The sequence below is a fragment of the Cupressus sempervirens genome, chromosome 5 (genome assembly GCF_028749045.1).
Source record: "Cupressus sempervirens isolate cs-2001-9-10 chromosome 5, ASM2874904v1, whole genome shotgun sequence".
Taxonomy (NCBI): domain Eukaryota; kingdom Viridiplantae; phylum Streptophyta; class Pinopsida; order Cupressales; family Cupressaceae; genus Cupressus; species Cupressus sempervirens.
The window spans coordinates 497,531,220-497,559,118 of record NC_143122.1 but is presented as its reverse complement, the minus strand read 5'-3'; the positions used below and the strand labels follow the sequence as shown (position 1 = coordinate 497,559,118).

At 36.8% G+C, this 27,899-nt stretch overlaps 1 protein-coding gene across 1 annotated transcript; it reads left to right on the top strand.

Annotated features, from left to right (window-relative positions):
* Positions 1-227: 227 nt before the first annotated feature.
* LOC149556899 (uncharacterized) lies at positions 228-26,649 on the top strand. Its single transcript, XM_089831527.1, has 2 exons — positions 228-772; positions 25,806-26,649. The coding sequence occupies exons 1-2, from the start codon at positions 511-513 to the stop codon at positions 26,180-26,182; spliced, it is 639 nt and encodes a 212-aa protein (XP_089687653.1). The 5' UTR covers positions 228-510; the 3' UTR covers positions 26,183-26,649.
* Positions 26,650-27,899: the final 1,250 nt, after the last annotated feature.

Genomic DNA, 27,899 nt, shown 5'->3' with positions numbered 1-27,899 from the left:
TTTTAAATTCTTTGATTTGATTGGTTAGTGTTAATGTTATATTTGCTTTGACATGAATGAATAAGTATTCTGCCTTGGCAGAACTAAAAATAACCTAGTCTCTTACTATGTATGAACTTTATAGGTAGGCTTATAGATACATTCAAGAAGACTTTTGCCTTTTAGAACTATTCAAGTTCACTATAGTAGTCCAAAGAGTTTATTAACCTTGAAAGTGGGAATTACTCTCTGACTATTTTAGCGTGGCAAGCAAACAGCCAAATAGCCTGTGGACAATGGTCCTTCCAATTATTGGTTTCCATATGAGCTTGTTGAGGAAGGAGCTCCATTAATACCTTGAAGCTGGGTCTGCGCCATTTCTACTTTTCTTTTGTGCTCCTCTGGACAAGTGCCTTGAATATCATCATCCTTGAGATATGAGACGCTGTAAATGAAAAGAATGGGTTGTCGGGAATGATATAACTGAGATCTTAACGCAAGCCAATCGGCGGGTTGAAAGATGGGGTATAAATGAAAATAAGTGGTAGGCGAGAAAGAAAGAAAGATAGTATGGGACATCAGACGGGGAAGTGGAAGTGGAAATGCTGCAATGGAAGTGGAAGTGGAAGCGTAGCAGTGAAGGGAATGATGCTGTTGCTGGGAATGGTGGTGGGGTTGTACATTTTGGGGCCGCCTCTTTATTGGCAGCTGGTGGAGGGCGTGGCATCAGCATCTACTTGTCCTGCTTGCCGCTGTGACTGCCCATCTGAATCTTTCGTCAACATTCCCACAGGTCACCTCATTTTTCCCCTTTCTTGCTACCTCTTTCGATCTCAGCTCTTAGGTTTGCTTCACAGTGCAAGTGGGTATATCTTCTAATGTAAGGCGGCTCCGCGGAGACTGCAAACCGCACTTACTAGGAGTCCATTGGGGTTTTTCCCATATCATCAAACGATTCCCACTGATATAGATTTTCAAAAGGCCGATCTATTGTTTTTAATTGTTTCTACATTCTGAAATATAATTGTGTTTGATTGCTTTATTTTTCCTACTTGGATCCTTAACATGATGTTTTCAATGTATATTAGATGTCAAGCAGTGCCCGTTCGTCTACTAAGAGTGAATTTCAATTACCCTTTAGAGATTTCTCGCTGACTATAAGATGGAAGTATCCAAAGGAAAGGGATAATATTCATTGAATCCTTTAACAATTTTTTGAATACCATGGCGAGACAAAACTCGTTTCATAATCCTTTTCTTACCTTTCTGCATACTGACGCGGAAGTTTACTAATTGGCAAAAATAGAAAAAGAATCTCATTGCGAATTGCAGTTTAATAACATTTCAGTCACTATATACGAGTCTGAACTACATGCGGCTGGACTATAACCTGCTATTTGTAATGCAAACTACCAGATCTTCAATTCATATACTATTTAAACTGAACTGTCTTTTTTTATCCCGTAACTGCGAGTAATGATACAGATCCAGTTCATCAACTCAACAGTAGAGGGATTTTCTGAACTTCTAAGATATGATTATATCATGGTCGCTCCAAATCAGAGGCGGAAAATTTGCACAATTGACAAATGTTGAAGTGTCAATATTATCATTGTGGGCAACAACCTGTAGTGAATCATGTACTAAATTTCTTGGTGTAGAGAAACATCTGTCACTCATCATATGAAGCAAGAGAACAACGTTATGTTGTTGCACAGTTTAGTACCCTCTACTGCAAAGAAGAAAGACAAAACTATCAGGCAATGCATAATGCGGTTAATTCATATCACACATGCCTGATATAGACTCATTCAGATACTCCTGTGCATTTTAGACACAGTTTGCATGTATTATCTTCATCTCTCTCTATCTTTCTTCTCAGACCAGAGTTACGATTCTGGGTAACAAAACCTATGATAGGAGGTCTCCTTCCCTTGCCTAGACTCTGCAAGGTCTTGGGGGGATTCACATATAGTTCTAAGTCGACTACCAGTATATCAGAGAAAAAGCACATCGAGTTTGAAATGGAGGATACCCTTTGTACTGCAATTACCAATTGATTTTGTACGGACATTGAAAGCATTTGCTCTTATATGTATCATATTAGAAACTTATGCATATTAAACAAAGAGAATTGCCTATTATTTTGAAACCATTGACAATCAGTTTGCAACTTCACAATTCAGTGTTAAAATTGGAAGAAATCCTTAGGCCCATTCTAGATTGTATGAAAGCTTAAAATAATCACGCTTGATATTAGTCATTAGATCTAGAATTCTCATAGATTGAAAAAGGAACAGCATATAATCAATTTTTAAAATAAAGTTTGCCTAGATTCGTGCCTTTATGAACCAGGCTAAACATCAATGATCAAACTAAATCCATACAGCAGAGAAGAAACATTGCAAGGAAAGAAAAGACATTGACATATAAAGAATTACACAAAGAGTGAATGCCACGTGAATGTTAGATTACTAAGGAATGCTTCTTGACCAATAATTTATAAACTTAAATTAAGCATTAATGGTCACTATTGAAATCCTATGACATAGGATGATTACAAGGACTTAAAAAATTTGCTTCCAGGAGATCCAACAACCATTTTAAAACCTAATTACTGAGGTTCTATCCTATATCGTTAAAGACACAACCGAGAGCAATAGTTTATTCAACCTTCTGTTCCTTAGAGGTATTACCAAGTCAAAATGAATGCCTAACAAAATCAAAGCAAACCAACCAGGCAAGAAGGTGAGGTGAGAGGATGAAACTGTCCTTTACAGTGCTTTGTATCCCTTCTCGGATCTGCTGATGCATTTGACATGTGATGTGCTTTTCTTGGCATTTTCTTTTTCCAAAAATGAGTCACAACCCATCCTTACACAAAGATAAGTATGGCATAAATAAAAAACTACGGATTCCCTTTTTCCTATAACTATCAGTGGCTTGAGATTGCTCTTTTACTCTCATTGAGAGCTTTCTCTTGTCAGTATCTGGTCTTTTAATTTAACCTAGTTCTATCTCTTGTGGCCTTTTAAGGAACACATTCTTCCATTTTAAACTCAAGACCCCATTCTCCAATCTTTTGAATTTTTGTACTCTCATCAGCTCTTACCCTGGTGAGTTAGCCTGTTTTATCCTCCATTGCCTCTTCAACAAGGGATACAATTCTTCCTTCTCAAACTCAAGGTATCGTTCTTGGATGGTTCAGTTTGTCTATAACAACTAACAATGTAAATCACTGGCATAATTGTATTTGGCCACTGCCATTCCCTCTCAGTGCAAGAGTCAGATCTCTAACCTTAGTTATCTTCAGGGTCTCTTTAAAATCCTCTAAACTTAGTTGATTCATAGGCTTTGTTTCGGGTGGGTGGACACTACATTCAGCAATACATTAATTTCAACACTAAACTCTCTGCCATTAAAGAAGCTGACTATTTCAGACAACTTTATTTTGGCTGTAAATGACTATCTCAGTGCTGGTAACTTGATACAATACCATGGGTTGCTTTGGGTTCCATTATTGGAGGATCATGATACTACTTTCTTTGATTACATTCCTACCTCTTTAGGGTAATCTCTTCATCACTACTATTTACTGAATAGTTTACAAAGCCCTTGCCCTTTTCTGCTTGGTTTATTATGAAATCCCATGTTTGTTGGAATTCTGTTGCTTGGATGGAGTTATTATGCAAGAGTGCTTGCCTTCCATCTTTGATCCTTTGGTTATCTAACACATCATCAAGAGGAATGTCAATTACCTCTGCATGGTTCTGTTGAACATGATCTTCATCAACTTCTGGTGAATGCTGCCTCAACCATGTGGAAATCCTTTTCAGTAGCACCCTCAGATTGTGGTTGTGTTTGAATTTTTTGTGCATTAGGCCTAGGAGCAACCTGCAGTTGGATTGGTAGAGGAGCATCAATGGTATACATACGACTCTTCTGCATTGTCAAACCTCTCCATCCTTTTCTATTGGGTCCAGGCTCTGTGAAATGGGGGATTTTTTCCTAGATAATTTCCATCCAGACAGACCGGTCTTTTATTTTTTGTGGTTGCCCTAGGTTATTTGCAGACTTGGATATTAGAGAGTTCGAGGAAATGGTCTGATTTCTCTTAAGTTATTCCACTGTGTCCTTCTGCCCTTGGCTACTCATAGGTGAGCTTTATCTCTCATGGTGACTGACTATGGCTCTGATGACTCCATTTTAGACACAGACTGGAATATTTGATGTGATCTCCTTCCACTTTTCACTGGCTTATGCTTTTGGATCTTTTGTTTGCATGTCGATGCTATTTGTTAGAGGCACAGTGCTTTATTTGTCTTATATAGTTCTATTATTTTGATTATAGGGTTCTCTCTTTTTAGAACTTTCTACTGTTAACTGCTGTAACCTCTAGTCTCATTGACCTACATTTGGTCATCTATGGATATTACTATTTTCTTTCTTTCCATTGGCCTACTTTTGGTTGGCTGTTTTATTTGTTTTGGATGGGTTTGGTTCAAATTCTTGGGTCCCATAGACTGGCTCGTTTTATAGATGTCAAAGAAAACTTTTATTTCATTTCATTTGATTTCTCTTCAGATAGCTTAATTGTCTGCATTCTGATTTCCTTTTGTCTGCTTCATCGCCTCTTGCACAATTTCTAATCAGGTCTTTTCAAACCAAATTCATGGGAGTAAATCCTTGTTCTCCCAGTATCAATCATCTTTTTGTTGCTCACTCCCTTAGGATAGTAAGGCTTGCGATCTTTTGCACTTACTGGATCTGTAGTAAATGTCTTCTTGGGGATGTCTAAGGCCAGTTAAGCTGGAATCCAAATCTCATTTTTGTAGACTTATCTTCATCAGAGAGTCCGCAGAGGCCCTTCCAAAATCTTCATGAATTCTAGGCTCAACAACCTCGTTGGTACCCACTTTGGAAGGAGGTAAGGGCAGCAGTTAGCTCCATGAGCCCTAACAAATGTATGATCAGTTTCAAAGAACCAGTCAGTCCATTAGTGGCCAAGGATTTCATGCTGAATTGCAAAAATATGAAAAATGGGGCTCTTGAAGCCAATAAAACTATGGTCTGTTTCCCTCAATTATCATTGGAGGGAAAAATATCTGGACACTTTTGAAGATTGTTTCATAACCCCACTCTACAAAATGCTAAATATGTTGACAAATCAAAGCTTTAGCGATGTTTGTTTATTGAACACACACGTGCATGCACACACATACACATGCATGCATGTACAAGCACTCACACATGCAACACAGCCACACTTGCTCACACACTGGACACACACATGCACCACACATGCTTACATACACATGCACACATAGTAGTGCTAAAGAGTCCCAACTTCACATGGTTAAATGCTCAAAACCTTGAACATTATTATATAAAGCTAAACATATCAGCTTAACTATATGAGGATGAAGGTATATACAACTTTAAAAGACAATATCCAAGTGTAGGCTATCTGGTGCCTTGCAATGTCTTGTGAGGTTGGGGCATGGGCCTCAAGGTTAGAAATTTTATCTCGAAGTATGCAGAACAAAAATTCTCGTACACAATTCCTCCTTTTGAGTAAAGGGACACTCTTTCTGAAATGTGATAGATCCAATGATCCAATGAATGCGAAGTGTTCCATTCATTCGCATGAGAGATGGGTTCGTGTGAACCACTACTCATGAAACATGGGTCAACGAGTTTGACACAAAAACTATATAGTTGAATCCTGATAGCAATATCACAATTTGACTTGCTGTGAAAAAATATCTCCTACTTATCAATGTGATAGATGTTTAGGTATTTTCTTTGAGAAATGAGCTCATGGACTACAAGAATCATTTCTTTGTCCAGGTGAGTGAGCTTGGTCTAAACCCAAGAAACCCAAAAGACAAAGAAGTCAAGTTGATAAGCTATGCACAAGTCTGTGGTTTGTTTACAAACTTATGTTCTTAGTTCAAATAAGTAACCTGGGCCTTCTACAAACTGTTTCGTCCCCTTTGAAGATCACAAAAATCACAATTTGATATTCATGTAGAATTTCTTTACATGATAGTCTTAAATGGCACTCCATCTCAAATTGTAATTGGACACAAGCTACTTCAGAACTTAATACATATATTTTAAAGGAATGACAAGTTATAATCTCAATTGCAGGTCCAACCAATAGTAGTGCCCATGCAAAATCTCTTGGATCCTCATCCAAAGAAATAGTTGTGACATTCATATGATAGTTGTGACATGCCTTCAACTCCTGGCTGTGTACCAAAGATGCATTTAAAGTGCACAGGTTCTAGCCTCTTTCACTTCTCATCTGGGATATGATACCATGCATAACATCGTTAAGAACAGGCAATTTTTTTTTAATACAGTGCAAGTCTCTTTATGAGTAATGCCTTGATTCTTGAACAACCCATGTATGCATGTGATTAAAAAATGCAGACTGTACAACTAATTACCATCCCAGAATGTGCAGTTGAAACTTTGTAAGTTATGTGGTAAAGCACATCTAAGTTCTAACCACCCCTCTGGAAAGTTGGCTCTTATTCTCCAATTACCCTTTTATCGAGGTGCATGTAAAACAATGCACTCACATATTTTGTGAGCTGTAAAAGTTATTGAAGTCATTATTCACAGGTCAGTTATAAGTTCTTAAAGTTTCAATCAATTTGCTAATCTGTATTTTAACAGAAGTTGAAAAATATTTAAAATTTTAAACTTTTCAAGCACTTGGTCATTTAGGGTTTAGGAAATAAATTTGGATATGTTTAGAAAACTAAGTAATAAAAGTGAAGACTGCAAAATTTAATAAGATGCTTCGTCCATTGGTCCTACCAGGTCATTATGCACATTGCAAATTAGCCTAAACAGAGATTTTTCATTATCAAAGTTCTTCCCACAGAGCTTTCCAGTTTCTAAGAATACCACCTTTGCATAGTCTGTTCAGGGGAAAAAAAGTGGGAAACCATGAACTATTGTCACCCTTATAATTAACAAGTCAACTTACTTTAATACCATAATTTGCTCACCTCAAAAGTATGTGTAATGAAAACATAGGAACTGGAAGAGTAGGAGAAAGCTTGTTAGGTTTTTCCAATCAGTTTTAACTATTTTGGTCTACATAATCAGATTTGACAACTGTAAAACTCTATTGAGTAGCCTTAATCAAATATTTTCTAGGCCAAAACTCTCTTCTCCTTGCTGTTTGAGTTCAGTGTCCTTACCTGACTTTGTGCTAAGACTAGGTACATGATATATACCAGAACTTTTTTAATTTCTAATTCAACCTCCACATTCCTAGTCACATTTAGTGCACATAATGAGTGCTTGTCAAGTGTTTCTCCCAGCAAACATAATAAATTTTGAAGACTGTTAATCATATAAGCATTGTGAGTCATGTGGTGAGTGGCTCACTGGAACGAACAATATGTTATTTTGGTGTATTGAACAGTCAGACCAATGTAGAGGAGACAATAGAGGCCAAGGACTAACACTCATTTTGTGTTTCTTGGTTTTTGTTTAGGGAAAAAGCAATCAAAGGCTACCATGATTTGTGAATTACAAAGTCTAGATAAGATTGATGGTCAAGACTCATTTAAAGGGACAACAATATCAATGCTACATGGAGACATCATTGGGGTCTTGATGTGTTGACAAAGGAAGGGTAGTGGGAGTTCGAAGTACACAGTCTCTAGTGTTTTAGGAATGTGGGAATAGGAACGAAATGTCCTTGGGATGTTTAGCAAACATGGGCATTGGATTTTACATGGTTGGGCATTATTTATGTTGGCAGAGACAACTAGCTAACCCCAAACATAACAAGGTACACCTACACATAATTGTTATGGTGCCCCAAAAGAATATTACAATAATTAGAGAACAATCTCAATCCCTCAACTATTGTAAAAAGTTACCAAACACAAAACTTGAAAATAAATGTACTGTCCCTTTTGGCCCTTGGGATAATACTGATTTTTCTTTAAAACAATAATATTTACTCAAAATTGCTAAGATTTAATTAAAGGTTAAGAATTTATGATAATATTGTTGGTAAACAGATTGTTCACTTTAATTAACTCTTCGAATGCCCAGTATTTCTGAATAATAACTGATTATGACAGTTGGGAAATCGTAGTTAACCAACTGATTTCCCTCTGAATTTTATAGGTACAGCTCCCTTATGGTTATGATTTGCAACGAATTTGTTTGTTCCTAATTCTAAATGGGGTTTGTTCTTGACCAGAGAATAGGAGAGGTAAACCAAGTTAGGCCTAAACAGGAACTAACTCAGGCAAGGATTCAGGTCTTAATACTAATCAAATTTGTGAACTCATACATCTTATGAACCCGCAAAATTTGACGATGCAGTAATGAAATCTCTTTATGAATTAGCTACTTAACACAATGCTTCTAACTCTAACATGCAAGGGACTAACTTAAGGAATAATGTGGGACAAAATCTCTTTTGACCTTCAAGAACACTACTATTATCTTCAATTTTCTGCATTGAACATGGGAACAAAACTTTGTTTATTCCATAACTCAAGTCAACTGAAAGAGATATCTTAAACTATCATAAACAATGGAATAGTAAATAATTGATATAAAACACATTCAACTTGTCTCTACAACATGAAGTATTTCACACCAAAAATTAGCGGACCGTTTCATTAATTTCGAAATGAGTACATATAGGATTCCGAGATGACCGTTACAAAGAAAAACGAGTTGGTTCATCTCCTTTCTCAAAATTGACAAATGGCAAGAAGCCAATTATCAGTTACAAATACATAGCCAAAATACAAAAGGGCAGGAGAAAGAGCACTTCGCCTTCTTTCCTTTTTCCAACTTCACTTTGTAGGCCTTAGCAGCGACGATGATCAGAATAAGCTCTTTGTGTTTGTGGACATGAACGTTGGTGTATCTCAAGAGCCATTTGGAGTGTTCTTTGGCAAGTCTTTAATTGCATTCAACTGTTCTTGTGTTTCCTCCATTGCCACGTGTATATACCTACTGAGCCGTTGGAGGTCCAACACTCTATTCTGATGATTAACAGATTTCTCTGTTAGATTATCTAGATAACTAGAGAAACTCTTTTGCATGATAGCAACTCCTACTAATCCTTTCCCTTGTCCACTATTTTGAGAGTCAGTGTGTAGGCCTTTTAGTAACTCATAGTTCTTGTCCAGTTCCTCCTTAACTTTGCTCTCCGTTTCTTTTAATCCTTCTTCTACCACCGAAATCATTTCAGCTTTGAATTGCAAGCTTTGTTGCCATTCAAGCAAGGGCTCATCTCCTTTTGGTAGAATCTTTGCTTCCACTGCTTCTGTGGTCTTCATTTGGATGACCATATTCAAGGGGAAGATGTAGTATTCACTCTTTGCCCTTTCCGTTGACAGAGTAGCCCGGTTGGCCAAGAGGTTATCTTTTTCCGTTTCCAGCCTTAGCATTGCATTGCCGAGTTGCTCTATGACTGCAAGTCCTTCAAACTTGAGTTTTTCACTCCACTCTCTACCAATTCGCCCAAAGTGCTTGTCTTCTTGCAACTGGGTGATGATAGCCTGAATATCTATGGCTGTAGGGTCACTGGTAGGTGACACTCCTGAAATACTTGCCAGTGGGGAAATTAGTTGCTTGATGAAGCAGTTAAGTTCGTGGATTTTTGCCTTCATCCTAACTTTGGCAAGTTTGAAACCTTCGAGTTGACCCTCTATCACTTCATTTGTTGATTTCCATAGACCCACTTTCGTGTCGTGCTGAACTTATCCAAGATCTAGAGATTGTAATGTGAAGTCATTTGTGGTTAGGTCTTCAATCCTACCCTTTTTGTTTGGCTTGGCTATCTTCGTAGTTAAGTGCTGGGTATTTGGATCTTAGCCAAGGATGGATGAAGTCTTTTGCTTCTTCACCTTGCCTAATGTCAACCTAGAACAGATGGCAAGAGACAAAGTCTCTTTGTTTGGGGCTCCCTCCTCTATCCTCTTCCTCTTCCTCTTTGTGTCTAGGGTATTCTCGAGCCATGATTTAGTGCCAATTACCTTAGACACAGTCCTAAGTGTATCCACACTGAACATTTTCCTCTTAACTGGAGTTAATGTCTTCGAAGTTGAAGACAAAGGATTCTTCAAAGCTTGGGAAATAAGTTTTGAAGCTTTAGGCCCCTTCTTTGTTGCTTCATCGGACTCTGTAGATTCACTCTTAGTACTCCCCCTTGTCTTCTTTCCTGCTTCATTGGACTCTGTAGATTCACTCTCACTACTCCCATCTCCAAGGTCAACCACTTGTATTTGGGGGCTACTTGGTAGGAGTAATGGGGCACTTATGGATGGAATAAGACTGCTGCCGAGTGAGAGAGCCATCATAACTACAATATCTTTCATCTCCTTTGCCTTCTTCTTTTCAGCCTCTGTTTCTGTTCTGATCATTGGCACTGAACCATCCTGACAAGTTTTATTGAGTGGGATGTTCCTGTTAGGAGGTTGGTTGCCTCCACTGGATGGTTGAGCAGGTCTTTGAGTGATAGGCAAGATTGTGCCTGAAGCACCACTATGAGAAGTTGAGGCTGCTGCTACTTTTGGGGAAGATTAAGCTGATGTACCTTTGCTCCTACTTTTCCGTGCTGTGGTCCACTCAACCCACTTTCTAGTTCTCTTGTAGATTCTGGCCATCATCATATCTCGATCCTCCACAACATCTTCAAAAGGTTCCAAACTTATGGGAGTGCTCCCCAGCTTGTTCAAATAAGTATTGCTATACATATTTTGACCGTCATCTTCAATTCCATCTACATCTATATTCACCTTATACATTTTTACTTGATCAACTGTCAATCTGGCGAATGCTCGATCATGGCTCTTAAACTCATCTTTGCAATCAGCCCAATAATCTTCGATCGTGGTGATATGCTTTATCATGCTTCCGATTTGCAGAATATCTCTGACATACCCATTTGGGTTAACTATAGGCCTCAGGACTTCATACATGTCTAGCTTATATTTCTTCTTGAACACCCTTCATCATGTTCTTGGCATTGGACCGGGTGTCGCAACTAAAGGCTCCAACTTTTATAGGGAATTCATATCCCTTCTTCTTCAGGCTTTCGCTCAGGATGTTCACTTGCAGAGCTTGTCGTACAATCTCGATCAACACGATCATGCCACTTGGATACCTTAGTAGCTTCAAGGGAAACACATCAAATATTGCAAGACACAAATAAGAAAATGATGAGAACTGAATAAAGTAACATCCAACTGATTGATGGCGGCCATGGCTTCAGGGCTGAATCTTCTCTCGGGGCATCCTTGTAGTTCCCTGCAAATCCTCATGGTAAACGTGTCATTCACCGTAACATAATTTGCATAACTATTCTGTAATTGGAGACATGGGTAAAACTCATAAGACTTAACATCATCAGCGAAATTCTCTAATCTTGGAAGTCGGGCCATAATTGCAATGAAGCCAGCATGTAAATCAAGAAGGAAGACATGTAGAATGTATTGTAAAACTTGGCCGCTTGGAGAGAATTGGATAGAATCTCACTTACCTCTTGCGCCCAATCAATGTACTGGGTGTCTGAGCATATAACTTGAACTAGAAAGAAGTATTATTGCTCAACGAAATTTTAGGCTTCTACCTCACCTTTCAACCTATTTAGAAGGACCAAAATGTCAATTATTTTTGGCTTAAGATTGGTTCCGAGCAAAGTTTTAAGAACTTTGCTCTTACCATTCCGTGGCTTCTAGAACCAAGTTCTCATGATCTCCTTCCTCCAGATCATCTTCGCTGAGAATTTTGAGACGACTCCTCCAAAGGTTAAGTCAAAGAACTCCCTCTCTGGCACATGAAGGCAATTTACCACTATTTGCCTATTGATTGAAATTACTATTGTATCATTAGGCAGAACAATTTGCCTTGTTTCCGGATTGTAGTGATGAATGCATTTGTAAATAAGCTCCGAAGCTTGGGCTGCAACTAGAAAACCAACGGCCTCGACTAAACCACATCTTCAAAGCTTCTCTGTGATAGGATGAATTCATTCAGATTTGACCCTCCTTTGGAAATCTGCCATGTCATAGAAGTGGAGGGAGGTGTTTGTGAAATTCTGTAGTTGGGACTTGATCCAATGCAACGATCACAGGCTTTCGAAAAGCTATGCATATTGATAGAATGAGGAATCAAAGAAATGAGGTAACTCTTTCAATTGCTTGTGTGCTTTTATATTAGAGTCTCGATTCATCCGTTATTCTTCAGAATTCATGCCGCACGGATGAAATTTAAGGAAATACCCGTTGGATAGTAAATGCAAGAGCTCAATGGACATTTAGGGGTCTTTTCACTGTTCTGTTGAGCGCAACGGTAACTTTCTATAAGCCCATTACTTATTTTTCCATCTTCCTTTAAGTTTCAGAAAGTTGCCATTGGGGTACTCCGTTGATGAAAATCCACCACGTGAGATTCTGACTATATCTTCTTTCCATAATGGTTCGATCTGTTCTAATATCATTCTAACATACTCTAAATCCAGTGTAGTGAACAAATTCACTTGTTAGCTTGATATTTCTTGTACAAGTGGAAAATTCCCTGCATGGGTTGGGAACTCGTCGAGGAGAAGGCAATTTCCGTTTTTTTGCTAACACTTCCTTATAGGTTGAATCTTCGACAACTGCATTTCTGGCTGTCAAGGATGCTTAATTAAGGCGTATGGATCTGTTTGAGTAACATTTAACATCCTGTTTTTCGCCTTTAGCTGCTTTGTAGAAAACCATGTTCATGGGTTGGAAACCCGTCGTGGAGAAGACATTTTTAGGTTTTCCGCCAAGGCTTAATGTTTGAGCGATGACAAATCCAAATCATGTTTAGGAAATTCGTCTTGGATTCAAACATCAATTTTCTGTAGAATTCCATGCCCTTTGCATGCTTTTAAGCTATATATGTCTCCAAGTGGTCTTTTGCGAGAAATCGTCTTCATGGGCTAGAAACCCGGAGAAGGCAATTTTCAAATTTCTGCCAGCGCTTGTTTATCAAGAGATGGTACGCCGCGAGCAAACAGAGAATGTGTTTGATCTGCAATGAGTAAATTTGATCTCTATTGAATTAGGTACTAACTTACCTGACCAACCACAAGGTAAAACAAACACCCACCTGTTAATAAAGAAAGGGTAGGCAAAATGGGAAAATCCGATAGAGATCACCTAGCCTTTAGGGATCTAGATCTAGACTCAAACAAAAATGAGGACTAGACTAATTGCATCCACTACTCAAAACTCATTTCTGCCAATAGGTTAGGAAACAAAAGTGGGGCAACAAATATTCAGTCCAATAAATAATATCACAATTCTCAAAATCAATCTTATAATGAGTTCTTTGGAAATACTTACATATCAATTGAATTAGAGGTTTCTGAACTTAACAATGAAAATACTATGGGTTTTTATCCTCGCTTGCTGTAAGATGTTACCCCAATTCTGATGTATTTTTTACTTAAACCAGTTTGAATCACAGATTTTTTTGTTCGAACAGTTTGCTTGCTATTAGGTAACAGTTTTTTCAGACTTTCATATGTTTGATGTTTTCTTTGATGCCTTGAATAAATATCAGACGAAATTTAACATGCAAATCAGAAGGTATAACAGACTGATTATAATGCTAACTATGTAAACAGTGTTAAATGTTCAGAAAGAAATTCAGAGAAGGGTTGCCGTCCACAAACTGACCTCTATGTTAAAGCAAAGTATTGAATCCTCAGGAAATACACTGATTAAAAACACCAAAGCACTGTGTTTGCATCCCAACAACTGCAGATTTTTTTATCTGTATATGATAGCAAGGAATTTGAATCTATCCCTGCAACTGTTCCTTTCCTGGCATCCACAATAGGAAGTCTTTGGGTCTGTGGTTAAGAGCAGCAGATCCGTTACACCCAGTTGATAATCTTAATACTTATTTAGTTTTCAAGGCAATGAGCTCATATAACTGAGGTTGGTGGTCAGGTTATATTATTGGTTTGAATGTTTTTTTGAAACCTTCACAAGACTCTCCTTCATAAGAAATCAGTTAAAATAGAAGCCAGATGCTATGCACGTTAGTAGTCTCAAACCACTACCATCTTAGCTATCTCAACAGGTGACTGGGCTCGTATACTATCAGATATGTCCTCCCTTCATGCTGTGTAGTCGTTCCAACTTAATCTTACCAAGCTTAAGGTTTGATATTGATGTTAAGGAGGTTTGATATTGATGTTAAGGAGCCAGCTCGAAGATTTCATTCTGTCATTCCACCAGTGAGCGCATTTCTAAACTCAGTCCGAATGGTATTTAAATGGACACATGCAGTCTTAAGTTACTTCTTTCCATTATTTCCAGACCTCCAGTTCCCTGTTATGAGTCGTCATTTGAACTAGTCGAATCTCCCAAAAGGGATTCAACGCAACTGCCTGTGTGTAGTTTGACTTTCAGCTAGTTTTAACCTAATTGAAAAAACTACAAATTGAGTCCCTAATGTAATTTTCGTTCTGCCCATTAGTTTGCCACATATATTTGAAGACCTGCTTAAATGTATCGTTCTATCTTTTCTCTAGCACTTCCAGGTACGACGAACTCAGTAAAAAAGAACATAGAGCTACCTTCACACACCACCTGTAATACCATTAATCACAGAGAATAATTGGAATTACTGAAGCTTGAATTGCCCTGGGAATATTTCTCGATTTCAAAGATAATATCCCTCTGAGAAGATTTCATTCCTCAGAAGCTGAAACTGCTCATCACTGCAATCCTGCAAGTTCTTGAGCAAAATTTCTGATAGTCTTGATATTTTTTATGGTTAAGGGGGGACATTACACTTGCCAAAGAGCATGAAAGTGTTTATGTTGTTTCAACTCTGAGCTCACCTTGGAGGGTTTTCATCCTCTTCAACTAAGATTTGGATTTTCGTCAAAATTTGATAAGGGCATTAAAAGGTTTTTTTCCCTTCCAATTCTTCATGAGCTTGGAAGGGATTTCACCCTTCCTATTTGCAAGATATTTCCTTAAATGAAAAACTGATTGCTTGATGTATTTGCTTGATTTTTTCTGATTGCCTTTGCTGATTAATGCCTCAATTTATTGACATTTTTGGTATTTGAATAATGCTTGGATGCTTTTTTAATTGATTGATGCTTGAGTTGATTTTCTGAATTAGTTGAGTTTCTTAGATGATTGATGCTTGATCACAATGAATAGTTGATGTTTGTATGATTGATTGATTTGCTTGATTGCTGTAGTGTTTGGTTTCTTGATTCCAAGATGAATTGATGATTAATGCAAATTTGATGATTGTTTGCTTGGTCTTTGGTGATTGATTGTTTTCTTGATTTCTTTATGATTGCTTGATGGATGTTTTATGTTTCCTTCTTTCTTTGATCCATGGAACTGACTTGCTCTTATATTCATTTCTCGGAGGAGTCACTGCCCTTCACATGAAATGAGTCACCATTCTTTACAAGAATTGAGTGACCACCCTGCATTGCTGCCTCTGAGAATAATAATTTTTTTCCAAATTGGTTTCTCTTCATTCCCAATTGGTGATTCATGGATACTTCATTGATTGCTTATTTACTTGCGTCATTTGTATCTTTACTTCAAGAAATGATTTCTCTTTTATACCTTAAATCCTTCAAAAGTCACAATTTTTTATTTCATGCCTTATGACCATGGGTACTTCATTGATTGCTTATTTACTTGCTTCATCTGTATCTTTTCTTCAAGAAATGATCTCTCTTTTATACCTTTAATCCTTCAAAAGTCACAATACAGTTCATGCCTTTGAGCATTCATTAAAGTTAATTAAATTTTCATTTTAAATTTTAAAACCATATTATATTTTATACATTAACTATTATTTTTAATAATTTAATATATTACGAAATTCCATTAAAAAGGGGGACATTACCATAGGGGCTCAGAAAATGTAAATATCATAAAACAAATAATGACAGATTGAGGGTAAAAATCTAAGGCAACGATAAGTGGTGATATATTCTGAGGAAATTCCTCCCTGAGTCTATGTAATGCCCGCTTTTGGGATATTTCTAAAATTTTCCGTAAAATCCCAAATTTCCAATTAAAAATATGAAATGTAATACATCTTAGAACATAAATTTACTAATTGAAATATCCCTTTTACAAGATAAATCCTGGTTCAATTTCTGCACACAATATTAGTCACTGAAAACTGACATTAAATCATTAGTGAAGATAACATCTTTTTTTAGCATCAGTATGCATCATTATATGATATAAACATATTTCATATTGAAATTCTAATAAGGCCATAGCCTTTACAATGTGCAACTGCATTCCTATCGTAATCTCATTAGGAATTCATTGAAATGTTTGCAAACTGTAATCTCAAGGTTGGTCACGCTTGTGTGCAAGAGCATGGAAGATGAGTTGCCCTTTCATCCCTCAGTTCACCTTGGAGTCTGGACATCCTCTTCGATCACGCTCAAGAGCCTGGATTCCACCTCCTGGTCCATTTGTAGAAAGCCAGTCTTCCATCGCATCTCACGGTGCGACTTGACAAGAGCATGAAGGCCAGTCTTCCTTCTGTCGTAAACTCAGAAGGCCAGCAGTCCTTCATAGTTCAATCCGTTTCTCTACATTCAAAATAGATCATTTAACAAATTACTCATTGCATATTTGTAATGAAGAGAAACATCTAGATTACTCTCAAAGGTGATGAATTTCTGCATATATTACCATGTTTTGAACACATATACATGCCTATTATTTAACTTTAATCACTGAATTTATCTTTAACTTTTTTTTGCTAATATTGGATATTTACTTTTCTTGGTTCAGATTTAAATTATCATTTTCCTTATCATTCAGTGCCTTTTTAAATGAGGCTTCTTCTCTTTTTATATCCTTCAAATTGGAAGGATCACATCCCTTAAAGAGATGCCCCTCTTCTGGGACACCCACTACCTTTCACTAAACGCTTGCTGCCCTTTTGTTAAAAATGATAATCTGTTTAGGAAAGTGCTGATCCAAGGATGATAATTAGTATGTCTTCAAGTGAGGCCGCTTCCTAATAGTTAACCACTGCTTATGAATGATAATTAATATCCTTAACACAAATTACTGATGTGGACGGTTTAGGATTTTTCCTCTTCGCATGGTTTCTCTTAGCAACTGTAATGGGTATAAGTTGGTGATCAGTATATTTATATATTATCTGTAGTATTCTTATACAATGGGGGCATGATAGTCTAACGAAACTAAGTTGATGACATAAATTTTGGAATATAAAATTGCACATTTCACTCGACTTACAATGAAAAGCCACATCAATTCCATGAATGCAAACCTCTGGCCTAATTGGAAATGAAGATTATATTCAAAAAGCAAATATGTTGTAGTTCTCGTGGTTGGCAGTCAAGTATAATTGATCTGATATTTCAATCCTGCAAATATCTACCATATAACAAATGCTCTGAAGTATATGACATATAGGTAAGATTATGGAAAACTTTCTTGTGATAAAAAGATCTCTTTCTCTCTCTCTATCTATCTATATATGTATGTATGTATGTATGTATGTATATGTACATGTAGATGTATATTAATGTATGTATGTGTATGGGTGAATGGGTTTTGCATCTTTGACCTTCTCTGTGTGCCTCTTATATGATTATCTCTAGGCTATTGCAAAGTTGATGACATAAATTTTGGAATATAAAATTGCACATTTCGCTCGACTTCACAATGAAAAGCCACATCAATTCCATGAATGCAAACCTCTGGCCTAATTGGAAATGAAGATTATATTCAAAAAGCAAATATGGTGTAGTTCTCGTGGTTGGCAGTCAAGTATAATTGATCTGATATTTCAATCCTGCAAATATCTACCATGTAACAAATGCTGTGAAGTATGACATATAGGTAAGATTATGGAAATCTTTCTTGTGATAAACAGATCTCTCTCTCTCTCTCTCTATATATATATATATATATATATATATATATGTATGTATGTATATGTTTATGTATATGTACATGTAGATGTATATTAATGTATGTGTATGGGTGAATGGGTTTTACATCTTTGACCTTCTCTGTGTGCCTCTTATATGATTACCTCTAGGCTATTGCAAAGTTCTCTTCATTAAACACATGTATGCACACACACTCACTCACTTGTTTGTGTGTATACTTTTCAAATTTTATTATCTTTATTTGTACCTCATGACCAAGCTCATATTTCTCAATCAACTTTCACCTTCATGATTCAGTAATTCCCATGAAGTGTATTGGGAATGTCGATGGTTATGGAGGAGTTATGTAGTCTTCTTCAGACATCTTTTGTAATGAAAGCATTGGTTAGACTGAAGAAAACACTTAATCTGAGATATGTGCAAACTGCTTTTCGATGTGGACAATTGAACTGTGATCTGAAAAAGGTTAAAGATGGCAAGTGAAGTATGACACTGCCTTTAGTAGTTTACTAATTTCATTCACAAAAGACGCCTCATGTATGCCTTTGTGGTAGTTTGGCACCTTTGTGATTGAAAACTTTTCTATGCAGTTATTCCAAAAGCTCATGTCATAACTTTAGAATAGTTGAACATTTTGATTCGATCTGTCTGTTTATGACTCTGGAGCTAAAGATGAAACTTCGAATAAATAACACTCTATTCTGCTATTATTGATGGAATGGGATTTGCTGGAAAAAAACTGATTGGCTACCAAATTAAAGTTTGCTTATCATTTTGGCACTTAGAGCATTAAGGTCTGAAATTATATGTAGTTGCTACTTGCTAAAGTTTGATAGATGAATATGCAGTAATCCAAGATGCATTTTTAAGACGTGCATAGATTGAAAATGAGAAGCATAAGAATTGATAGCACATTGCAGTAGCAGTAAATAGAAATAATTCTCATATATTAAGGGCAATTTCAGGTTGGCAACAATAGAATATTTGAGATTCCTTTATTTCAAGGAAAGTTTGAAGTGTGTTCAGGAAGGATTAGCATGAGATGATACACAAATGAGAGCCTCATGTGACTTTTCAATGGACCAAACTAAGCTATTTCCCTGAGCTCCATGGTGATGTGTCCACAGCCCTAAAACCAACATCCCCATCCCAATCCATGTTTACAGGATTGTGGGGCAGCAAGGGACATCATTGCTTGTCCCGAAATAGTTTGAAATGGAGAAACATCCTTGAAATGTGATGAAACATCCCTGCTATGGCTGGGGACCTCAGGTATCCCTTGACCATCCTGAAGTTGCCAGGTATTCTCAATGGAAAAATTTAAAAACACCCTTTTAAAAACAAAATGATATTGTGATTGAAGGTAAACATCTATTTTCTGTGTTATTCTGTCTGCTGCTCATGCACAGGAAAAAATAGTTTGTACTCAATTTCCTTCCTGGACTAGAAAGAATTGGGGAAACACTGTGGTGTAACAAGTGAGTTGGAGTGGCATGGCTTGATTCTTAAACCTTATATCTGATTGACACAGTGCTTGGGGAATGGTGTTGATATGATTGAGAGTTGAGATCACACCTTGTACATGTGATTTCTTAGAATAAAGCTGGTCATTTTTTCCATCTTTGCCCCATAGTTCCAATGAGTACTTGTTGATGTCAGTTTTGTACCACTACATAACATATAGCAATTGAACAATTGATATGGGATATCAGACACTCAATTTCCTCTCTTGAAAAGTTAATACTCATGAAGACATGAGAAAAACTCCAATGTTCCTTACACTTGTGGATACTAACTCAGTTATATCGATGTGATTTGTTGGTAATCACGTAGGTGGCCTTAAGTTGTTCATTCAAGGGTAACTTGGGTTTTGGGATGATGGTGATGATGATGGTTTTGTAAAATATATGAGTGCCAAATAATGTTGATGGTGGTGATGATGGGAGTGTGTCTACCAATGATGCTTCTCCTTACTTCCTTCCTCAAAGCTCCAAATACTAAACTACTCACTACTCTACCCTTACTCCTATGAATGGAAAAATTAGCAAATGGATGGGGATCGAATCTGATGGAAGCTAACCAGCGGCTTTACCTCCATAGATGCAATGATTCAAGAGAAAAGGACTAGTTTACCACACAAGGCTTCCTAACAAGCCGCTAGGATGCTAGTGGCCTAGTTATAGATCCCTATCAAACACCAACTAATGTCACCATGCAACTATCCATCTACTCTTACTTAACAACTTTTTGAAATAAAATCTACTTTAACAACTTCAAAGGAAATCTAATTCTAACTATTGGAAGTAGAAACCATGCAATAACACCAAGTATTCTTAATCACCATGTAAGTCACAACAATGATAAAGAAGCAATTTTGGTATTATCTTTAGCAACAATTTTCTTCAACCTTTTACAAATGAGAGCAAATGGCCTTATATAGAGGCCAAAATTACAACCAACGCTAGAGATTAAGAGGCAAAACCAACGATCCAGATTGGATCCTAGAAACCCTAATTAGGGTTGCCACCCTGTCAGCCAATGAGAAGACCCCACCTCATCAATGGACCAATAAAAAAAGGAAAAGTGGCAATTAATGAGAAGACACCAAAATGGTAGCCAATCAGAATCAGACACTTATCCTACCCAAGAAGAAAGAGAATTTGCCACTTGGGCTTACATCAAATGATCTTCTAATATAGATCTACCCTTTTCTTTCATCCTTTTAGCCAAAGTGATGAACTTGGCTAGCATGTTGTTGACTTCCTTCATGGGAGGGCAGAGTGTATGCTTTATCTTGAGCTCAGTTGAATTCATCATGTTGTTTGCTGCTTGCAATGTCTTCTCATGATATTTCTCATATTCTTTTGCATATCCGACAAAGGCATTGAGAGAGGCAAGGATGCCCAAATGTTTCTTCTTGATGGCAACCTTCCCCAACTCATCCAATTTTGATCCAAATTTTATCTCATTGATATTCTCTTTTGTTGGAGGTTCCTGACGTTCTTTACTTTTCTTAACCTCTAAACTTCTCTTCTTGCTTTTAACTGTTCTTTGCTGCTGGCTACTGCCTTCACCTTTCTGTCCGACTGACTTTGCTGGACATTCTTTTGGTTTCATCTTCTCATAAGTAAGGTATACCTTCTGACTTTGTAATTTCCTTAACTTCCCATTGTACCATGACACGGTGTGCAGATCAACTGTCTTTGCAATTGCCTCCAAGGAAGGATCCTAATGATCATCCCAATCCACTGGATTCAACTCTGTTCCATCCATTGTATCATAATCTTCTCTTAGCACATTTTCATCATCTTTTAGTTTATCAGGAATATGAAGGCCTCCCCATCTGATTGCTCTCATCATGCTCACTGACAATCTTGAGAAAGCTAGCTTTCTCACATGAAAGTCAACCTGGGCATTGGCCCAAAAATCTTCTATAGTGGGAACATGTTTGAATGTATTTCCATGAGATGCCTTGATAAGACCATTAGGATCGAATCCTTGCCTTGCTCTATACCATCCTAGATGATACCATTCTAATTCTTTCTCCGCAACTACAAAGGCGACAAGATTGGGGCAACTATCATTGCCAATTCCAAATGAGAAGGTAATCCCTCTCTCACCTTTAAGTTTCATCATTTTGTCATAATGCTCAAGTTGCCTAGTCAATTCCATCAAAACTACTTTGTCGGGTGAGTACCTTGGAAGTCTCTTGGGACAAACTGTACTTCCTGCTACTCTAATATTAGTGAATTGCGGAAATTGGATGAACCAACTCCCATACTTCTTGATTTTTGCTTCTGCTTCTACTGAGAGTCTCTTAGCAGGTGTCCCTTGCAATATCTTTACTGTTTTCATGGTAAAGGCGTCACAAAACATCTTGTAATCTTTGGTAGTGTGCAAATGAAGTTGTGGATAACGCTCATGCACCAAATGTTTCTCCGGCCCATTGCCAATTACTCCTAAGGCCTTAAGTTCAGGATTTTCATACAATCTCGCAATCAGATAGAAAAGATAGGACCCCATATAGAATTGCTTTTGATTTTGCACGGTCCTAAGTTGCAATTCTAAATTTTCGCTTATGATCCTAGTCCAATCAAATCTTCTTTTTCCATTTTCAATTTCATCAATAAAATAATATATCCAGTTTTCGAATTGCATACCTTGAGCTAAGCCCATGATCCGGCTGAGAAGCGCAATGAGATTGCCATACTCTGATTTGAAATCTTAGTGAGCTTTGACGACTTGGTGACTCCCTTCTTGCCTTGGTGTAGCCAATTTTGCTTTAGATGAATGAAGTAAGCCTTCTGATTAGCCTAAAATAACTTAGTTGCTTGATCCATCATTACCACTGTCATGCTTCTGAAAAAATATTAAATGCTTCTTCGACCACTTGTCCGCCAATGTTGGCTAACACTCTCTTCCCTTTCTAAAAAATGATGGACTTGGTAACAATATCAAATCAGGATGCCCACTCCATTACCAATTCTGGACAAGGCAAGGTAGGAGGGAAGGCCCCAACATGTACAATTCTGCTTTTGTAGATTTTCTTTGCCATGGGGGATTGTCCTTCCTTCAATCTGTCCTTTAACTGGATCATGTTCATTGTGCCGATATTGGTGTCACTTATTCGCCTCAATTTCGAGAAGAAGGTGGTCTTAGGCATCATCTCTTCTTTGTCTTTTTTGGTATTCGTTCCCTTTGGGTTCTTGCTTGCACTAACATCTACCATCCTTAATACTTATTTTTGCTCTTTCGTTCTAAGTGATATGGACTACCTTTATCAATCTCCAACCTTCTTTCTATCGATGGAATCTAGCTTATTTCTGCCTTGCCAAGTCCTATCTTTACACTTATCAATCTCTAACCTTCGACCTAGGGGTGGGACTACCACTTATTTCTGCCTTTTCATTTCCTTAAGATGGATTACACTTATATCTCCCAACTTCAATCCTAGGGCGGTCTAGCTTATTTCTGCCTCTCCAAGTGTCCTATCATGAAATTTACACTTATCTCTCCAAACTTCAACCTATTAATGGAATGATGAAGTGGTGGATGATGAATGCAAGAAGAATATAAGGGAAACAAACCAAGCAAGAACAAAAAATAGAATCTTCTTTTAAACCAATCTTCACTTCTAAAATGAATAGAATTTTACCTTAAATCTGCCTTTACCAATAATCGGGCCCTCTTCATATTTGGATCAGATCTTAGAAAATTCAAACCTTCGTGCAAAAAAAATCAGAATTTTGACCTCTTTGAGACTGCCCACATTTGCCAAAAAATTAGACCTTGGACCATGTATCCTCTACGAAACAAAAAATTTGCTCAAATTTAGGGCAAAATTCACAGCCTTTAGTAAGAAAATCAGACTCCACAAAATCGCCAAGCAAGAGAAAAGTTCAGATCTGCCTCAAATTGCCTAGGGCAGAAATCGCAGCCTTTTATGGAAGAAGAAAAGGTGCCAAACAATGAAAATATCTGCTCCAAGGAAAATCGCCATAGTCTGAAAGCTGCCTGTTTAGAAAAATTGCCAAGTGCATGAAAGCTGCTCCTCCAAGAAAAATTGCCAAACATAGAAGAAGAGATGAGATTGGAATGAGGAGGTAAGAGAGGGGGGAACTCTCTTATACCACAATCTCCTTGCTCCCTCAAGCTGGCCGATTAGCCTTGTAGGAGAGAAAATTAAATTAGTGCTTCATTAATGGTCCAAATTTAAATGCCATGCTAAAATTTATTTTGTCCATAGTAAAATTTGTCCATTTAATTGCTGGTTGTGACTAAAAATTGCAAAATAAAATTAGGAAAGCCGTGGAGATGTTAAAATTTTCATTTGATAACGTTTTGGTAGTTAAAATATCATTAAAATCGGATTTAACAAGCTAAAATCAATTTTCAATTTTAATTCACCAATCTCTTATAATATTTTAAAAATCTTCAAGGCAAATTTTTAACCAATTTAATTCAAAATTTCGCAACTAAGTCCACTTTCCATTTTGCAATGCAATTTTAATTTTTAACCGAAATAAATCATTTTCTAGCATTCAAAAACTATTTTTTCAATTTAACTTCACTATCGCAAAATTTCCCTTTTTACCAAGAAAAATCAAGATTTTCCAAAACAATTAAATCTAAAAAAAAATTTCATTTTGAAAATGCTCAAGTCTATACAATTATATCCAATTTTCAAAATTCGTCTAAGTCCCAAATTTTTTTGCAAATTTATCCTGCAAAATATTGTTCTAACCATCGAAAAATATGTTGCCTCTGAAATTTGTTTGGCCTAAGGATAAAATTACATGCTATGGAAAATCAAGTTAAGACCGGGTGGCAAAGTAAATCCAACCACCTCCCTCTTGGCCAGAAGGCGTCCATAGTGTAAAATTTTCAAAGCAAAACCTCTGGACAATTCTGAAGAATTTGCTAAGGCAACCAAAAAAAGGGGGTCCCCAAAAGTTTTGGGGCAATGGTGTGAAAACCTCACAATAGTATTGAGGGAATAGATGCGCTAAATACTACCTATGAGGGCAGAGAGGGGCTTCCGTAAGAGGTAAAAATTGCATAAGAAAATAAAACTGATTATATTATGGCCTGTATTATGCTTAGTCCATAAAACATTATTTTGGAATTATCTGTGCGAGAATCTGATATCAGTTGATTCTATAATGCAATATTATATATTTTAAATATATTCATGATATAGAAAATGCAGATATAATTTGGTACATTTTTAAATTTGTGTAACTCCATATATATATAGTCCCCTGTCATTTTCAAAAAAGTGGTTACCTGGACTTGCACCTCCAAAATGCATCTTCCTCAGTCCCACTGTTCCTGTCCCTGAAGTGCTTTGGAACATTGTTAGTTCTAAACCTCTACAGACATTGTTACTTTGACACAGAAAAACAGAATTAATTGCTGCTAACAATCCTACAACAATCATCAGTATATAGCCTGTGTATTTACTATTAGGTCCATAGTAGTCCTAGCACTTGAATCTTGTAAATTTTACCATGCCTCATAGCTACTTACATCAACATGATAAACCTGCCACTATCAGGACTACAGAATATGTGCATTAGATTTTGAAAAGTTTTGGCTTGAAATAGAAAAGGTTGTCTATACTTGACTTTTTTTAGTGAATGGAGCCTGATTCAAAAGTCAGGTTGGTGGAAATTGTATTTGCAAGGCCTTTTTATTTTGAGGAATGTTTATGGATAGGGCTCATATTCTGACTAATACTTAGTTTTTAAGTCACAAGGTTCAAGTTCGGCAAGTATAAAATTCGGATAGAGTTCGACAAGAGTAAAAAATTCAAAAAATATTTGACATTAAATCTGTCTTATATAAATTTAATTTTTTAGAACTATGTAAATATATCCAATATTATCAATTTAATTAAACTATTATATTCGGTGAAGAAAAATTCTTAAATTTAAGTTTTTGATTAGAGGAAAACAGGTTTTGAAAGGACCAGAAACCCTTACTGAGGGGGATCTGGAACCCCAAATGCAGCAAAAGATTAATCAGTACAATCCAGCAGCAACCCAAAAGTGACCCCAGAGCCAAACAGAAGAATATTGAAAGCACAGAAGTGTAACATACTGGCAACTATGCTATTGATTACACTTCTCTAGAAGAATATTGTTATCTGCTTTATTATGTAACGTACTGGCAACTTTGCTATTATCACGTAATCTGAGTTTATAGCATGTTGTTACTTTCATTGTACCAAAATATTTGTTTGTCCCAAGGAAATCAAGTTTTTAATTTTAGTTAACTTTTCTAGTGGCTTGTTGAAGGTCAACTGCAATTTGTAATTTTTGTTTTGTTTTCAATTTGATCATTCAATGAGCAGACTGTGGAAAGCGTGATCCTGCAGCAAGAGAGGAGATTGAAAACAGTTACACAGATCTTCTGTCGGAGGAGTTGAAGGTACAGGAAACTATAGCAGCAGAATCTCAACAGAGGGCAGATATGGCATTGCTTGAAGCCAAGAGATTTGCTTCTCAGTATCAAAAAGAAGCAGAGAAGTGTAATGCTGGGATGGAAACATGTGAAGAAGCTAGAGAGAGGGCAGAGGCCACGTTAATAGCTGAGAAAAAATTGTCAGAATTGTGGGAACAGAGGGCTCACAAGATGGGCTGGAAAGAGGAAATGGTCCAGTATGACAATGCTCAAATTGGGAGAGCTCTCCAAACTAGAAATGCAGCGGATCTAAAAGCAGCAATTTAAAGAATTCATAAATGATAGGACCATGCAGATCTCGTAGAATAAAGCTATTAGGCTGATTTTAATGGTATGTTCTTGTGAGTCTAGGCGCGGAATGCTATTAACTTGTTTTCTTTCAAGTAAGCTCTTAAGGAAACAAGTGACAAATTGAAAGTCAAATCCCGAAATGCATGGAGGTTCAATTGAGATGGCTGCAGAGAGTGATACATTCAATTTACAACAAAATAGGCAGCGCACTTCAATGTAAATCTGATGATTATATTCTTTGCTCTGGATCAGTGGGCATCTTATTGTCTGATTCATTTTGTTAATTGTTGCAGTAAAGGTAATTAGTCTATTGTTAAGGTGGATTTTGAAAACGGAAGTTCAAAGGTGTTATTTGGTTCACATCTCTGTGATTGATTTCCAACTTGGTGGAATCATATGGACACTTATTGCAGCTGCTTTTCAATAAAACTAATTGTTCCTAAGATCTCGAGTGATAAGTTCCTTTCAAATGTTGAAATTAAAATATCCAATTGGAAATTAGTTCATTCAAGTTGGATGTTCCTCATTTTATCTTTTTTACCAAACATTATGATCACAAGTAACTCTTTTCTTTGTCAGTCAAGATGGAAGGGCACAAAGTTTTGAGGGGATTTGAATTTTAGAATGAATAAATGATGGGGATTAAAACAACGTTTAACAAAATGGAACGGTGACTAAAATCCGTCCTCTATGGTTGGAAGCTCTTTTGAATATTTGTTTACAGTTAAGTTTGGTAGGATTCCATGCTGAAGGTTTCTGTTAGAATTCATGCACGAGCTTAGGTCGCTAGAGTATTCTGCCCTATGAGCTTAGTTCGTCTGAGTATTCTACCTCATTTAAGAAAGTGCCACTCAGCGACATGAGTCTTTTCAGGATTTTCATTTTAGTAATGCTTCACATGCTAAATAAAACCATATACCACCCTGCAGCTGTATATGTACTTTTGTGCTCTTGACATCGATGACATCAAATTGTACAAGCCAGCAACAGTTGCTGGTTTCTACTTTTTGGACTAAAGATTTATTGAATAATTTCTTCTATGATGCATTTCATAATTATTTTTTTACATCAAAGCTGCTTCATTTGCAATATATTCTATTTTCGTTAACAAGTTCGTCAAATAGAAGGCACTGTCCTCGTTTTGTTCAGGAGGATATGGCTATCACGAATCCATCGCGCACTCACCTGAAGTCAGGGAATAAAGATTTGTGGGTTTGCAAGATTATTTCTATTCACAATCCATGGGCTTGAAGTCTCCCTTAAAATCTTCAATGTTTTTTTATTACAATCTCAGATTTTCTTGCATTAACACATTCTGAGTTTGGTAATTATGCATGTATGTGGAGTAGAAAATTGCGAAACATATTAATTACTAATAAGGGTGTGGTTCCATGGAGGGAGGCTTCCTAAAAAAATTTAGTGGGTACTCTAGAGATTTTTAAGTATTGTTTTAAAGTGGGAGGTCCCATGCATTTTGTAGTGGAGTTATTCTTAAGCTCTATAATTGATGGAAGCGGGTGGTCTTGTGATTTTTTTAAATTTTAACATATTCAATTCACTTACTAAATAAATAAATATGTTTAAAAAATTTATTGATAAAAATTAGAAATTGGTATATGATTGACAAGTGGCATAAGAAAAGCTTAAGCTGGTGGGGCAATTTCTAGTTCACCATCTTTTCCACCCATTTAAA